The sequence below is a fragment of the Misgurnus anguillicaudatus genome, chromosome 12 (genome assembly GCF_027580225.2).
Source record: "Misgurnus anguillicaudatus chromosome 12, ASM2758022v2, whole genome shotgun sequence".
Lineage (NCBI taxonomy): Eukaryota > Metazoa > Chordata > Actinopteri > Cypriniformes > Cobitidae > Misgurnus > Misgurnus anguillicaudatus.
The window spans coordinates 10328301-10345442 of NC_073348.2; the positions used below are offsets into that span (position 1 = coordinate 10328301).

At 37.2% G+C, this 17142-nt stretch overlaps 1 protein-coding gene across 2 annotated transcripts in view; it reads right to left on the reverse strand.

The window, feature by feature from the left end:
• Positions 1–483: 483 nt before the first annotated feature.
• map3k1 (mitogen-activated protein kinase kinase kinase 1, E3 ubiquitin protein ligase) overlaps positions 484–17142 on the reverse strand; it is a 51940-nt gene continuing 35281 nt past the window's right edge. For both annotated transcript variants that reach the window (XM_073873924.1, XM_073873925.1), the window contains exons 11-20: positions 16236–16357; positions 15190–15281; positions 13195–13387; positions 11774–13043; positions 10367–10519; positions 8873–9035; positions 8576–8707; positions 8136–8278; positions 4452–4583; positions 484–2514 (exon numbers count right to left, since the gene is read on the reverse strand). In XM_073873924.1, the coding sequence (XP_073730025.1) occupies positions 2365–2514; positions 4452–4583; positions 8136–8278; positions 8576–8707; positions 8873–9035; positions 10367–10519; positions 11774–13043; positions 13195–13387; positions 15190–15281; positions 16236–16357 (2550 nt within the window). In that variant the 3' untranslated portion in view covers positions 484–2364. The remainder of the gene's footprint in view (positions 2515–4451; positions 4584–8135; positions 8279–8575; positions 8708–8872; positions 9036–10366; positions 10520–11773; positions 13044–13194; positions 13388–15189; positions 15282–16235; positions 16358–17142) is intronic.

The window sequence follows — 17142 nt, forward strand, 5'->3', positions numbered from 1 at the left end:
GCTTAAACCAAAACAAACCATCTGCAGTTTGATTGATATTAAATGTAATGCAAATTCAAAAAATTAGATTTCTGAAAATTTTTAAAAACTGAGTTATCTCGTTTTGGAACCAAACTCTTCATTCGATTATATCCTGATATACATGATATGCGTACTTACTATGAAAAGTACATTTTGTTAATTTATATTACTGAGTTTATATTTGTGTAAATACATTTGATAAAGATCACATTAATATACAGTATAAATGAGCTGACAGTTTGGTAGCATTGAGGCTATTGAATAAAAATAATAAAATAAAATTTTGTAACAAAGCTTTAACATTCAAAATCAAGTCAAATTTATTTTTCAATTGTGGACCAAGGAGTTTATTACAATATAGGCAATGTTTGTCTAAATCTACTTGATCTAAACTAATTTAACTAATAAAACCAGACCTGTATTACAATAGTGACGAAACAAGAATAAAAACAAGAAACAGTCCTTTATCTACATGTTTTATTTGCTATAAAGACCAAAATAGATGGATTTCATTATAAAAATGTTTCAAATGGTGTAAAAACCTATTAAAACATTTTGACAAAAGCTACACAAGAATTAAAGACACAGCTTTAGCCAATTTCATTCTCTTTAGCTGAACCCAGAGATTTATTTGCACAGTTGAAGGTGCTAATACAAGTTAGCCCTTAAGCCCTGGTGATCTTTCAGAAAGAAAGAGAAAGAGATAAAAAATTATAATAAAAGAATATATATTTATATATATAATTTTTTATATATATATTGAGAAAGTGAACTTTGGTAGAAGAAAATTCTATAGGACACCTGAGGTAGAAAAGACTGGAATAAAACAGCAATAGACCATCTTCACATCAAAAAGTACCAAAAGACAAAAAAACATCAGCATCATTTGACACGAGTCCGTTTAGCCCAGTTCAAAAAAAGCTCATGAAATAATGAACAAGAGGCACTGAATAAAAAAAAAAAACAGCGACCGACAAACTGACTTGAAAAGAAATAACAGAAGACTCAAGTAATACTGATTAGATTTATGATTTAAACTGAAAAGCTCCAGTATATAAAAAAGACAGAGTGCATAACTTTAAAGCTTTTAAAAAGACACAGAAAAAGTCAAATAAAAGGAAAATACACCCAATGCAGAAACAAAAATATGCATTTATGAAGAGAAGTGTGGTTAAAAAAATAGATGTATGCAAGTCAAGTAAAATACATTTAGCTACCAACATTTATTTACATCTTAACTCTTCAGGCTTGATTTGCTTTAAATAAAATCATGTCTAAAATATTTTGTCACATTTCAAACTCCTTAAGATTAGCAAAAAGGGAGTCCTAATAAATGCATTTCGTTTTAAAACTTCAAATTTTCAAAGAATCTCTTTAATTTAAAACAGCAATAAAACTTGAAGAGCTTGAGTTCAAAGACGATTTTGAACATGTTATCATTATCAAGAGAAAACAAATATATAAATGTCATTAACTGAATACGATCCCTCCACCGAAATGTTTTACAGCATGTATACCTGCAGTTATAATATCTGGAAGTATACTAAACAACCCCAGGTCACCAACTCTTTATAACGTGAACTAAATGGTCCTTAAATGTTTCAAATCAAATCATTTACAAACAGCCATTACAGTGAACAGAACAGCACCAAAAACAACAGCTGAAAACAAAGAAAATATATCAACATTAATCACGAATCCACATCTGAAAATGACAAAAGTCGTCAATCTTATGAAGTGAAAACTGAGATCAGAAAAGATGTTCCAGTGAGATGTGACTTTTAAACACATTAAACCAAACTGTCTAAATCAGGTTCCCAAGTGAGCTTAAACAATTAAAATCAGACGTTTATAGACGGTCTGCATTTAGAAATGAAGGAAAAGAAAAATATATCATCATCACAGCATTCACATTCAGCCTTGAGCTAGTTCAACTAGCAAAGATTTGTTTCTCTAAAACACATTCGAAGTATAAAACGAAGCATGACGCCTGACACGTCCAGACACGACTGAATTAAAAGTGTTTATCCAGAGTGGATTAAAAACATGTGACACTTTTAAAAATGTCCCAAACCGTTCGAGCACCTCTATAAATGATGATGCCCTGAATTCCCACCCTTTCAAAAACAGACAAGCAGGAAAACAGACTGGGATGCTTTCAACAGAAATAGCAACTCCTTCCTACTTCATGCGAGCATGATTTTTTGCATCATACGCTGAGGAAACAGCATCTGTGCAGTTGCATCGGTGAGAGAAAGAGAGACATAAAACCATGACAGCAGTATGAGGCACAGGTCAGACTCGACCCTCAGTAGTATGAAGTCTGGCAGATTCAGTAATGATCTACCAGGCGTGGCGGAAGACGGGATGTTTCAGTAGGTCTCTGGAGGGCGGTCGGTCGGAGGGCTGGAGCTCGAGACATCTCAATGTGACGTCCCTCAGGCCTGGAGACAGATGAGGTGGTATACTAGGTGCTGTTGTAGCACTGGCGATCTGTGTGAGGAAAGATCATAAGAGAGTTCACATAAACACAACACGACTAGAGTTCAGGTAAAAATATCTGCAGTCGACTGAAAGCTTATTTTTAACAAATTTTCTAATCACAGAGGATAATTATATGTAAGTCTTTTTTTCAACAGATTGTAAAACAATGCATGGTAGGGCAAATGCAGTTAAAGTGATCATCCTCTACCTCATGCTGTTTTAAACCTGTTTGTCAACGGTGTGGTTACCATCATTTATCATCTTTTGTGTTCAACAAAATTAAGAAACTCATTGAGGATTAAAACAACATGATGGTGAGTAAATTAATTTTCAATTTTGGGTGAACTATGACTAAGTGAATTGTAAGTCTATTGTAAGTGAAACTCTTCCTGCTACCATTTGGTGGCACTATGAATGTGATTCACAATAGCCAACTCAATGCGATTAGACCTCATGACTAAACATACAGCTTAAGTTTGAGCAAAATCACACAATAAAGTAATAATCTTATCATTTACAGAACAGGGTCCCAACTTAAACCAGTCTAAAAACAACAGCAAAGATATGTGGGACTTGATTAAAGTTTGTGCAAAGTCCAATATGAAATGTGTTCTCAGTTTGCAACATCACAGAAACAACCCAAAACCGCCAAGTAAATTAAATAAGTTCTCAAAATCTTGGAAAAACAGGCAGGATTCTCTGCTCTCAAACGTCGTGGGCATGTCCACTGTCGGCACCGAAGCCAAACCACGCCCACTCATGGTAAAGCTGATGTCTCGCTTAACTTTTAAATACAGCTACAACTTGAATGGATGCCTGCGATTGTGTTAGGGTCGGTAGCTCCAGTGCATCATCATGCCACCATTTTAGCCCTGCCCACATAATCCTGAACACAGAAATGTGGAAAAACTCCACAATTTAGTACTACAAAGTTCACATTCTTTGCAACGTGTTTCAGCAATACATAAAACATTTATAAATTCTCTGAAATTACTTTAATGATAAATAATTGAGTTTATAAGTCTTGAGATATCTAGATGCGGAGAGAAGCTGAAAGTCTTAATATAAATTATATAAAATACCTGGACAGAAACATTTTACAATAATTTTTATTATTAAAATGTATTATTGACACAGTAAAACTCATTTTTCCAGTTATCAGCTGATATATTGTAAAAATATTGAGCAATCATTGTGATATAAAATGACTTGTCAAATCAATCCTATTTAGTTTTTGGCTAAAAAAAATGTGCACATGGAGCCACATTAAGATCCTCACATCTCTGGGATTGTACCACACGGGGCCAAATATATGTACATATCAAAATAAAGGTTAAATGAGAAGCAGAATATGAAAATACATTTTAAAATCTTTAATACTTCTTGAGTTACAATCATGTAACCTATAGAAAAAGAAAACATTATGTGCTTTTCCACATTTATGAACCGTCACTATTGTCATGTAATACATCAAAGTTTGCTCAAGTCAACAGATTCCTCTAACGAATTTATCAATCTCTCTGTCAAAATAAAATCATTGCATCTTTTTAAAGTCATGTTTCACATCCTAAAATCTGACACCACAGGTGTAATTTGTCATTTTGAACACCCGTCTATAAATTAGTCTATCACTGCATATCAGTAAATATTCATCCATGACATTGAATAGTTTAACCTTCTTCATAAAAAACGACTCTAATTGGGTTGTCTCTAATGTTCTCTGAAAACTTTGTAAATTACAAGAAACTTGTACGGGACTTCTCATGTTACTTGCTTTCCTATGACAGATCGCTTTGTTGGTTTTATTTTTTTTTGTTTTTGTAAGTCACTTTGGATAGAAGCATCTGCTAAATGACTAAATGTAAATATATAAATACAGACAGACCGACAAAGAGGCCAGACCGCCGACCAACACAGACAGAGAGAAAGACAGAGACAGTACTCACTTTAAATATGAGTGCCAGGTGGTTGGAGTGTTTCTCAGCATTCCATGGAGGTTTAGCACAGGACATCTCAATAATAGCACAGCCAACACTCCAGACATCACAGCTACGACCGTACTGCTGTCCTCTCAACACCTGAAACACACAACAAACATCATTCAACAGACACTAATACATGGATTAAAGCAGGAATAGAGTGAGTGTCAGATTGCTGAATGTACACTATCACCTTTGAGATCAAACTGTATTATAGCCGTACACTCTCTATTATCTGCTTTTAGAGTAAAATAGAGTAAACTCTTCACACGTGTGAATACATAATCTGATAGGAGTTGAGTTTGAGTATTCGTGTCACAATATAATAAGTTAGATGATTGTTTGATTGTATATTCAAATCAAAAATGTAGTTGAGTAGAGAGTAAAATTTGCTTGTATGTTCGAAACTCAGTAAAAGTATACTGAAGTATTGAAAAAATTAATAATAAGTAATAATCAAGCACACATATAATTGAGACGCCCTACAAGTTGGGGGAGTTCGATAGGTTATAAGGTCATCAGATGTAGAAGTGAGCAAACGAGGAAGCATCTTATTGAGAAGCACCCATGATGATGTGTGGATGAGTGCACATACAGAGACATTACACAAGAGAGCGCTGTATACACACTTTAACTTTAAATGTCACAACTCTACTTATTGTATGCTATCCTTCTTAAATGTCATTATATTGTACTCATTTATATATTTTTATTTTAAAATTATTTTCTTGGCACAAGAAAGCAGTTTTGATGCTGTCATGAGTTGTTTTGGCACCCTCAGGTGATTTTTAAACAATATTGAAGGAGTTCACACATAGACTGTAAAAAAAAGAAGGACGACGTGACATCGCTTCCTTTAATTTAATAAATTGAAGCCAAAAATGTCCGATCATGGGCACTGCTATGTTACGTAAAAACATCAATTTGTAGCAAGGGAACGCGCAGAAGGAATCATACATGGAGCGAGAGGCGGGGCCGCGATATCAAACTTCCGCCCAAATGCTAGCATGCCCGATTCAACTACGCTAATCATAACAACATGCCCTGTTTCTATAGCATCAAAATACTAGCTACAATAAAACTTATCACAATAATTTAACATATATCAGCATTCTAACAACTACCTTACAGAACCAAAACCATCTTTTGAAAAATTTTATTAAAATATTTTTTCATTTAGAGCCGAGTCCCGTTTGTTTGCATGGAGAGGATGGGTTTTTTTCCTTTTACTGCAGCCAGCCACCGGGGGCGATCAAAGATCCAGCAGCTTCACTTTTCAAGATGTATGAGGCACATCTATTCTGAACTCTTATTGGCTGCTTTGCTTGCGTATTTGTACTCAATTTGTTTTAATAAAGATTGCATTTTTGTGATGAAATAAATATTTTGCCACATTTATATTTTTCTCCAATAACTCATTTTAAACATTTTATGCATATGCTTACGGTTTATATATGTAAAAGCATATGCTTTTACATGCAATATAAGAAATTGTAAAATGAAAATAATATTGAGGTTTTTTATAACTTTTTTTTATAATAACGATAACAACAATAATTATTATTATTATTTTTGTTTTAATATTAATGAGTTTTATATAATAATATGAATGCGTACCAAATAATTAAGTTAAGATAAATGGCATAAAATAGAGATTAATGTGTGTGTACAGTGCTTTCTTGTGTATGGTCTATGGATTTGCACTCATCCACATCAGGTTTATAGACTGCTATCACGTCTATATTTGCACACATAAATTTGAGTGATGTTAAGCATTACATTTCAGCGACAGGGTCACAGCGTGGTATCACCCCGTGATATACTGCTTACTTTATATCTTCTTTTAGATCTTATTTTACTGGTTTGGTTGAAAAATAAGCGACAGAGAGAACGAGAGACTTTCCTGGACAAAAAGCAGTCTTGTTGATTTTGAAGAGGTTTCAGAGATGAATGCACTGCTATGGGAAGGAGGGCCAGCTGAACTCAGTCCTAATTAAACAGAGTTTGGCCCACAATGACAACAAGGAATTAAGGGGCCGACCCATTGTGACAGCCTCAAAAGAACCACAATTTACTTTTATTTCAAGTTACTGAGAGATCTAAATCCACTTTGTCCCGTTTTCCAGAGCGGCTGTGTAACTCAGAACGCCACACGGGGAGGTCACCAGACTTGACCAGTGATTTGTTGAAGGACATTCAAAGTTAGGAAAAGTCATGCATCTTTGGCTTAAACACAGCTGAATAAACAAAATCACGGATCCCACAATGAAAGAAAGAAATTCAAGACTAGAGAGTCAACATATCTTAAAAATAAAGGTGCTTCACAGAGATTGTTTTAGTTTTTAGTGTCCGTCAGTTTGTTATAATCAATTATTAACTGTCATTGAATATTTTAATGATTATATTTAATAGCTTTTGTTTTCGTTCACATTTTATTATTACTCAAGAACTTACAAGACGAGCATATACTTTACAAAAAAGTGTGTGTTAAACGTCAGCAGAGCTGTGCAAATCTATCAGTGAATGACATCAAAGTATCGCGTGAGAGTTTCGAGACCAGTGCTTACTAATCTCTCTCTCGCAGAACTTCATGTAGATCAGTCTGCGCAGCGATGCATTACGTCAAATACATGCCGGCGCAGTCACCCGTGGTGTATGTAGATAAAAACGACTCATTCTACGGTAATAAAAACAATACAGTTCATTATGCAAGGTCTTTAATACACCACTGATAATATAGTTATGTATATTATATTGCATTTCTAAGATCCTTCTAATGGTGCATTCACACAAAACGTGCTATTCGAGCGTAGTTGGACACTTGAACATTTTGAGTTTCTAATGGTGCATTCACACAAAACGCGCTAATCGAGCGTAGTTGGACGCTTGAACATTTTTAGTTTCTAATGGTGCATTCACACAAAACGCGCTATTCGAGCGTAGTTGGACGCTTGAACATTTTGAGTTTCTAATGGTACATTCACACAAAACGCGCTATTCGAGCGTAGTTCGACGCTTGAACATTTTGAGTTTCTAATGGTGCATTTATACAAAATGCGATAATCGAGCGCAGATGGACGCTTGAACATTTTCAGTTTCTAATGGTGCATTCAAACAAAACGCGCTATTCGAGCATAGTTAGACGCTTGAACATTATCAGTTTCTAATGGTGCATTCACACAAAACGTGCTATTCGAGCGTAGTTGGATGCTTGAACATTTTGCGTTAGTACTCGCTTCATTCGTGCGTGAAATTCTAGTCATTCAAGACATTCAAGTGGAAATCATGTCATTGGAGGGGCTTCTGCGACTCCGCTCGCTTCCTGTAATCATGTCACTACTACAGCAAGGTCCTGATTGGTTAACGTGCCGTGGAAATCCGCCAAAGATCAGATTTTTCAACTCGTGCACCGCAGGATGCCTATTCCCATCTTTGGATTTACTTAACATGTAAATCTCTCACGCTTGATGCCTCTACCGCGTCTAGTGTGAACCCTGCATAAAAGTTAACCAATGCATCTTTAACAATCTTTCTGTTTTACAAAAGTATCTTCGCGTTGAAAAAGGGTTTGTAAAAAAGAAATGGTTCTTCAAAATGGCACCAAGAACCTGTTGTAGCACCTTTATTTAAATCTGCTCTTCTCAGTCTTACCTCAGGAGCCATGAAGGCAATGGTTCCCAGCAGCTGTCCCTGAAACTCGCCCGCACCCGTGCCTTTAGACGCCAGACGAGCCGCCGCCCCAAAATCAGCTATTCGTAACCTCTGACCTGTGCTGTCAATCAGCAGATTAGCACCTACAATGGTCAAAAAACGACAATCGTAAGATATAGGACATGAAGACAGAGAAAATACACTACAGCTCTGTCCCAAAACTTTGTGAGACATCCTGCTGTCCACATACTACCTATAAGGGAAGCATCTTGTCTAACATTAACCTTCAATGTGACAGATTTGGACTGCTATTTTCTCTATTGATGTTTTGTACAGCTTCCCACAATGCACCTCATCATTAAACAGAGAATAGGCAAATGTGTTAAGCCTACAGTTCAGTACAGAACATCATCTGTGTGTTACGATGAGACTGTACTCACCTTTGATATCCCGGTGGATGATCTGATTTTCATGGAGGTAGGCGAGACCTCGCAGGAGCTGCTCTGTGTAGTTGATGACTACACCCTCTTTAAAGGCACCATACTTATTCAACAGATGCGATACAGACCCACCTGACAAATGAAGAGAGCATGTATGAGTTTTTTAAGAACTTACAATGTGTCAATTTAAAAACAGACACCCGTCATGTAAAACATCAACTAAACATGTCAAATTATAGTAATAATCATAAGCCTTTAGTTTTGCAGATTTACAGACTAACTGAAAGAGTAACGCACCTGCCATCCACTCCACAAAAAGGTTATAGTTGTTCTTCTCGCAGGTGGATCCGAGCATCCGGATGATGTTTGGGTGATTGAGGAGACCCATCATGCGAATCTCCTCCCGCAGGGTCTCCACCACCTCCTCCTGCTCCGAGGATGTGTTCCTAACATACGTCACCTGTAAATATAAAACAAAAACATTCATCACATACTCAAGCGTCATGCACATACAGATTATGGACAAATTCAATCCTGAAATAAAATGAGGTTAAAAGTCAACCTCCTAGTGTGCTGAACACTGTTCAACATTAGCCAAGTGAAGAGATGTTTCACATTGTAGCAGTTCATATTAAATACAGATCACTTCTTTAAATCAAATGAACCATTTTTAAGTCACTTTTTACAGCACGTACAAAAATGAATGCCATCCAGTGACAAATAAACACAAAAGATGTTTGGACAAAGTGACAAGTACTTTGCGAGGAACTCATCCTACCAGGCAAAATATGTTATAACAATTTAACGCATGCCGGTTATTATCTGGTTACAGAGTATAACACAAGTCGAGTATCCATTAAAAAAAAGAGTTCATTAATTTCAGATCCGCGTCGCGCCTAGGAGAACTCGGAGGTATTATAAACCGGAAGTGCACATTAAATAGCGCGAGCTTCGTCAGAATAGCGTCTACTTCAAAATGTAAAATATACGTTAGCAGCCAATGTTAATCATTAATGATGTGGGACAAATATGATGTTATTTAATGTTAAACTATGTGAGTGGCGCTCTGTGGCGCGACAGGGATTTGAACAACTTCCTGAGTCACAGCTGGGCGTATACTTTCTATGACTATACGCACACCGGCGCCGCCAGTGCCGTTTTTCTATGAATGCATATGCTTATATTGTTGACAAATTTAACAGTTCAAAACATATTAGGTTCTTTTTATTTATTTAATAAAAATATATTTTTAAATGGAGGAATTTGACTAAATTTGAATGAAAAAGCATGCAACAAGAGTCAAGAATAGATGTGAACTCCTTTTATTCCACAGTTTTGAGTTTACAATCACAGCAGTATGTATAAAAATATTAATAAATATTAAGGGATATTATGTATTTCTGCACGTTTGAAATGTGGTATAAATGACTCGACCTCCATTCTGTCCCTGCATAATAAACAAGATAAGTAAAAGACTTCTGCCGTGACTTCAGTACTGTAACCCATTTTATACTTGATCGAATGAAGAGTTTGCTTGTGCACTTGAAGAGAAAGCCTTCACTGTTATCATCATTCCAGTGAAATTAAAATATGAAGAAAAAAAGTATGATTCATCGCAGTTAGACATTTACTAACAAACAGATGGCATTAACTTACTTTAGCGAGGTATAGTTTGTTAAAGTTGGTTTAGGAAAATTTAAACTTCAATCTAAACTTTAAACTTTTGAAATGATTCATTATAGTTGCTTCAGATTATTTCAGGTTGGTGTTCGGCTTAATAATTCAAATTACCTGTTTAACAGCCATCAGAGTCCCAGTGCCCACATCCTGGGCCTGATAACATGAAGAGAAAGCCCCGAGACCAATCTGCTGACCCTTCAGCCACTCCATACCCTCCTTGTATGGCTGCTTTGCTTTGGTATGACCAGGAAGAGTCTCTGGTGTCTAAACAAGACAAGCAAAAAGAAAAGGATTGAATGAAGTGCCGCACATATGTTGGGAACGTCTCTGCCATAAGCGTGTAGTGTCTTTTGTGTTTGTAATGTAAGGGTAAATAAAGAACTCATTCTATGAATATGTACAGTGCTTCTCTTTACTTAATAAACTCCTAAGGCTAATGTTTCATGTCTAGCATTTGTCGTCAAAACATATAGACAATAATGTCTTATAGCCTGTGCGCTGTGCTTCGTCTTTTATGCCAATATTCTACGATGAACTTTATAACCTGTAAGATGGTAAAACTTAATGTGATTCACTAACATTTTATTTTTTACACTGTAAACAATTCCTTACTGCACTTAAATTTTTAAGTTTAATCAACTTGAATTTATTTGCTATAAAATAAAGTTGAATTAGTTGAATAAGTTATTTCAAATTTTTTTTTTATAATTTACTAATCACTAGTCAAGAAAGTTGAAATTAATTGTAATATCAAGTTGATTAAACTTAAAAATGTAAGTGCAACAAGGGATCTTTTTACAATGTACAGAAAAGCGTTCTTACAAAAATATTCATAATTTTCTGAAAAGTAGTGGTTCTGGAAATTTCAATCGGACAGCAATGATATACAACATTTATCAGCTATACAAGCTGCATTTCCACCATCGTGCTAATCCGTTCTCGTTGTGTAACATTCCTATTTCATTCCGTGCCGATCTCACCAAGCCGGCACGATTATGGTTTCATTTTTTATTCGTAATGTGATACAAACGTGCCTTGTCGTTACCTTAGTAACACAAGAGTTTACAGATGGTATGCGATGTAAATAGTGAGTGCATTTAGGAGGATGATCATTTATTTTTTTAGTTTTACCTGATCAATATTTGGTTTGCGCAAATGACTCAATTTACCATCTACAGATAAGTGACAACGTTACTATGTGCATTCAATCAGCACAATTTGGTACGGTTACACAATCATGCTGAGGATTCATGGCGTAGACAACGGTTTGTAATCATGCCACGTTAAAACCATACAGTGGAAAGTGCCTATAGAGACCCAACACCTACTAATACTACTTTTAGCTCAACACTACCCATGATTCCTAGTCCTAACCCAACGTACAGTAAACTGTGGTAGCAACAAACCATACCATCTAGACCTCACTGTAATTCCATACCATCTAAACATACACTGTATTAATGATTGATATATAGTATGTATGATATCAGTACCCAGAGGTGTGCACTTTGCACTTACATCCACCTGAATAATGATGACGTCCTCTCCTTTATCCACCTGTAACTGCGGTATAATGGGCAGTGCGTCCTGTGACTCTGACATCGCCATGACAACAGCCAGGGCCTCCTCCTCTTCAGCTTCCATCTTTTCCCTACACTTCTTGTTCTGGGTCACATCCTCGCTGTACGTGTCATCGTTTGCATTTACTTGCTCTGGTGACAGCACCGCCACTTCGGACTGGAAGGTAACCGTGCTGTCTGCCGCGGGTATGGAGGCTTCCAACAGGTCCTCCATACTGGAGTTGAGCTCGGCCGAAGCGCCAAGACTGCAGAATTTCTCCTCCACAGGAGTGAAGACACCATCCTCGCTGTGGATAAACGCAGATCCTCCACTGCAGATTGGATTATCTCCAGACCTGACCTCTTGAAGGTCCAGTTTCATGTGTCTCCTTGTCCCTGGACTTAAAGCTTTAGCTCCCTCAGATTTTGCAGCAGGAGAGGGTCGAGACGGTTTGGGCCAGTGGATTTGATTTGAAGGCGGAGGCCGAGCTTGGGTAAACATAGGAGATGGCAGCCTCTCCAAGTCCTTACCGCTACACCCAACCCCGCCTACTGCCTTCTGCATTAATGACTTGCGTTGGGTACCCGGCGAGGAGTGGGAAAGTTTGCTGGGTATAAGATTTTGTGGCAGGGCTTTGGGGCTGTCTGAAGGGAAGTAGGAGGCACTGGCGGTGGCTAGTGAGGGAAGGCTGGGAGGTTGACTGGATGAGGGGGAATTCAAACATTGACTCCTGGGTCTGTTACGGGCCTGAATGGGGGGCTTTGAAAACTCAGCAGGACTTGTGACAGTGTTTGAGAGTCTCTCTGCTACATCATTTACAGGATTTGAATCGGTTTGACCGAGACACGCCACCTTGGCAGTCAGCTGCTGTAGATCGTGAGTGGGAGAGTTTCTTTCAGTAGCGCACGGGGAGTTATGTGGGGCTGAGGGTTCAAGGAAGACGTCCGAATGCAAACTGTGCCTGGTCTGAAGGTCTTCTAGTCCCATTTGAATGGCATCTAAGATGTCCATCTCCTCTGCGATGGCCAAGAGACGACGACGCATGCGGGCATAGTGAGTTGAACTGGTGACGTTCAACATGTCCAGTAGCTTAACAAAGATGTGAGGCACACGAGTGACCATACGGGCGGCGCTCAGGAAGACACGGCGAGAAAGCTTACCCACCATAGAGTGAGAGTTATCAATGGACTGCAGAGCAAAACTTAGAAGAGGCAGAAGCTTCTGGTACCTAAAATGAAAAATGAATGTATGAATTTTTCACAACCTCTAAACAAACTATTAACACAGCTTCAGCATCAATTTGAATCTCACAAGTATAACTAAAACTAGAAGACTTCAGAATTATTTGGCAAAGTAATATTAGGATGCATTTCTGGTACCTCTCCACAACATTTTGGGCTTGGCTGCAATCTCCACCTGACACAATATGAGGGTAAAATTCAGCAGGAAACTCCAGTAACAGCCTGTCGATCAGACACAGTCTACCCAGCAGTGCCTGCCAGTTACTGGCCTCTGTTTTAGAGCCCAATATACAGTTCAGCACATAATCAACTCCACCAATGCCAATAGAGCCTGAGAGAAATTCAAATTAAACATGTTTAATTGGCAAAATAAGAAAAGTTCATCAAAAAATCATGGCCACACCTCATAAATCTCATTCAGATTCATGTCACATGCAAGAATTTTGTGTGATTTTTGATGCAGGTTTGCATACGTGTATATAACAAATTAAATTTTATGAGCTACAATGTGTGGGAATGTTACCTGTAAATAGTCTTTAATTCAACACAAAAAGCTTCTGTATTACTTTAGGAGACTTGAAAAATAGTGCATCAGATGAATGGGTTCATTTTATGGGATCACACTTTAGTTTGGGGACCACTTCTCACTACTAATGACAACTTTTACCTTAATAAACTCCTAATAACTAATTACTAATAGTTTTCAGGGTAGTTGTTAAGGTTAGGTATGGGGTAGCATTAAAGGGGATATATCATGTATATCTGACTTTTTCCATGTTTGAGTGCTATAATTGGGTCCCCAGTGTTTCTATTATCCTGGAAAATGCGAAAAAGATCAACCCAGTATCTCAATTTTCTTTGCAAGCATGTGAAAAAATAGGTCATTGAGATTTAGCTCCCTTGTGATGTCAGAAGGGGATCTTATAATAACAATGCCGCCCCTTAATCTGCACTATCCAACCACGGCACTGCCATTTAGTGGCACTGCCATTTTCAGACCTACAAAGTGGCAATTTTAACATGCTATAATAAATTATCTATATGGTATTTTGAGCTAAAACTTTACATACGTACTCTGAGGACACCATAGATTTATTTGTCATTTTAAAAAAGTCTTGTGAAATGCCCCCTTTAAGGAATCTAGAATAAGGTCATGTAAAATATGTGCGTTACATGAGATAATAAACAGCTAATATGCTAGTAATATGCATTCTAATAAGCATCTAGTTGTAACTAGTAAAAGTGCAATGATTGTCTAAAAAAAATGTGTAATGCTGGTTAAAAGTTTCCAGATTCTGGTATAGGGATGCACCAAATATTTGGCCACCGAAAATTTTTGGCCGAAAATGGCCCATAAGAGCATTTTCGGTTTCCAGATAAAAGACTTATTACCAAAACAATACGCCTGAAATGTTGTGATGACACAAACAGAAACCGCGACCTACACATGCTTGTGTGCAATGGTAGTAATAAATGGCTTTATTTCTTTCAGGGTTTCGGTTTTCGGCCTTGGTTTCCTCTTTTTCAGTTTTCGGTCTTGATCAAGAATTTTTATTTCAGTGCATCCCTATTCTGGTAGCATTAGCAATCACTATGTTAATCAAAAAGTGATCAAATGCATTTTTATAAATGTATTTCATCTCTGGAAGATGTAGGACAAGAAAACATTTGTTCAATCATTGCATTCGGTCCGAATTATATTATAATATTATATGTGATCTCTAAAATGAAAAATTGATTGACAGGAAAGTCATGGCATTGAATGGTCATTTGTAGGGCTGGTGAGTTCATATGCCATCAATGTTATCAAGCCAAAGTTAACATTTTCCAAATCACAGACTCCACCTTAGTGAGAACTGGGCGCCAAACTGAAGTGTTACCTTTTGTGGTATTTAAATAGTTGCATTTTATTTTGTGCGCAGTGTGCTTACAGCATACATATCCATCAAAATACTGGAAACCTCATGATAGGTGTCAACACAGTTACATGTATATGCAGAAGCTGCTCAGATACCACTCAAGATTTGTTTATCCAAAGAGGAAAATGAAATCATATAGGTGTGAAATGATATGAGGGTGAGAAAACAATGACAGAATTTTCATCCTTGTGTGAATGACACAAGTGATTTATACCTGCTTTAAGGATTTCTCTGCCCACAGCGAGTTCACCCATCTGACCCTTACACAGCTCCAGTAAAGTGGATACAGACAACTGACTTGTGCGACTACAACACAGAACACATGATAAACACATGATATACAGTTAGCAAACCATCACCAAAACAGTACATATGAGATAGCATTTACAATACTCTTGCTTTAGCAATGTGATTTTTATTCCATTGCAAATGTAAAGAGGAACTTGATTTTGGGAAATGATTGGGGTGGTAAAAAAGTGGACTTTACTGTAAATGACAAGCAACTGGAAGGGAGAACTTAAAAAAAAGAAGGCTGAAAAGAAAACGAATTAGACAAACTTTTTTTCTTTGGAGTAACATAAAATTATTCATAAAACCAAGAATATGCTTTGGGAAGACAAATGGGGTCAATTTAAGCTTTAAATATGATCACTTTTAAACATTAAGTTTAATTCATCAGTATGCCAAATCCACTTTTACAATGTGTTTAGACATAAATGTGCATTGAAAACAACTCTACAATGGAAAAAAAATCCACCCACTCTTTTTATAATTGCCATTAAATCACTAGACATGGCATTTTGATTCTCTTGTAAATGTGATGTCACATTGATAAAGCCCCACCCACTGCCTCACTGGTTAATTTGACCCAAAAGCTTTTCTAAATGTGTTTGTTAGCACATTGTAGCGCTAATAGCTAAGATACTATTGTCTCAGACTGCATTTACAGGAATCAGATCTATTTTTAACCAAAAGCGCTCACTGTCTGTTAAGTAAGGGAGTAAGGAGCTGTAGTCTATTTGCATTTAAAAGTACACAAATAAAACAGCACTTTTTACTCCCATCCAAAAAGGGTCATTTTGGACGTGCTTTAACAAATGATCTGTGGGGTATTTTGAGCTGAAACTTCACAGACACATTCTAGGCACACCTGAGACTTATATTATATCTTGGTAAAATGGGCATTATATGTGCCACCTTTAAAGTAAATGTCCAGTAGGTGGTGACACCTTCAGTCTGTGATCAGAGAAAGAGTCGTACCTGTTTGCATCTGCACATTTGACCAGTATGGTTTCTACCACAGGTCGCAGTAGCTGTTGTAGTCGGGTTCGCTCTGTCATGGAGTGACACGGGGTGTACACCAGCATCGCTCTGAGGGTTTTCTGAAACATAACACAAAGATAAGACTCGACAAACTGATCTGAGCAAATGGAGACAAAACAATACCAGCACTATATCGGGTTTGTGGCCAGCAAGCTTTTTCTTCCTATAGTCCAGGCTTTGAGCACAAAGGCTCTCAAAACATTCACTTTTATTATGAAGCAAGTGATCCAATACAGTATTAAAATGTCCTTTAGTGATTTATTGTGATCTTTGGAAAAATCAACAGGCTTGTGTAAAAATGAAATCAAATGGCATCAATTCTCTCTGCAGCCGATCCTTCACAGCACTGAAGAAACATCAAGGGTTTATTTCTGAAAGCTGTGCTGTTTTTCCACCCAAAACGGTGGTTTCCACAGCTCATATTTATTCTCGTAAGATAAACACAACCAACACTATAAGATGGTGCTTCAACCAAACGACAGATGAGAAGATAAGCTACTGTATTCTGCCTATGTGTGTGCGTGTGTCCCGGGCAGATTTCGGGGAGTGGTGACTGACAGCACATTACACTGGAGCACTGCCCAGCATCGGCTGACCCGACACACATTCTCCTCCTGAACTAACACTACACACACTGCACAATCTACACACTCACAACACTAAACACTTTACTTTATCTCTACAGACAAATAAATCTCACTCCGTCTAAACTTCATTTCTTCTTCAGAGTAAACTTTACATATCACACCATGTAAATAAACTTAACACTTCACACTTTTTAAAGTCAAGCCTTCTTCATTCTTCTGAAACCTTTCATCTGTAATATTTTTAACTCGGCTCTCTT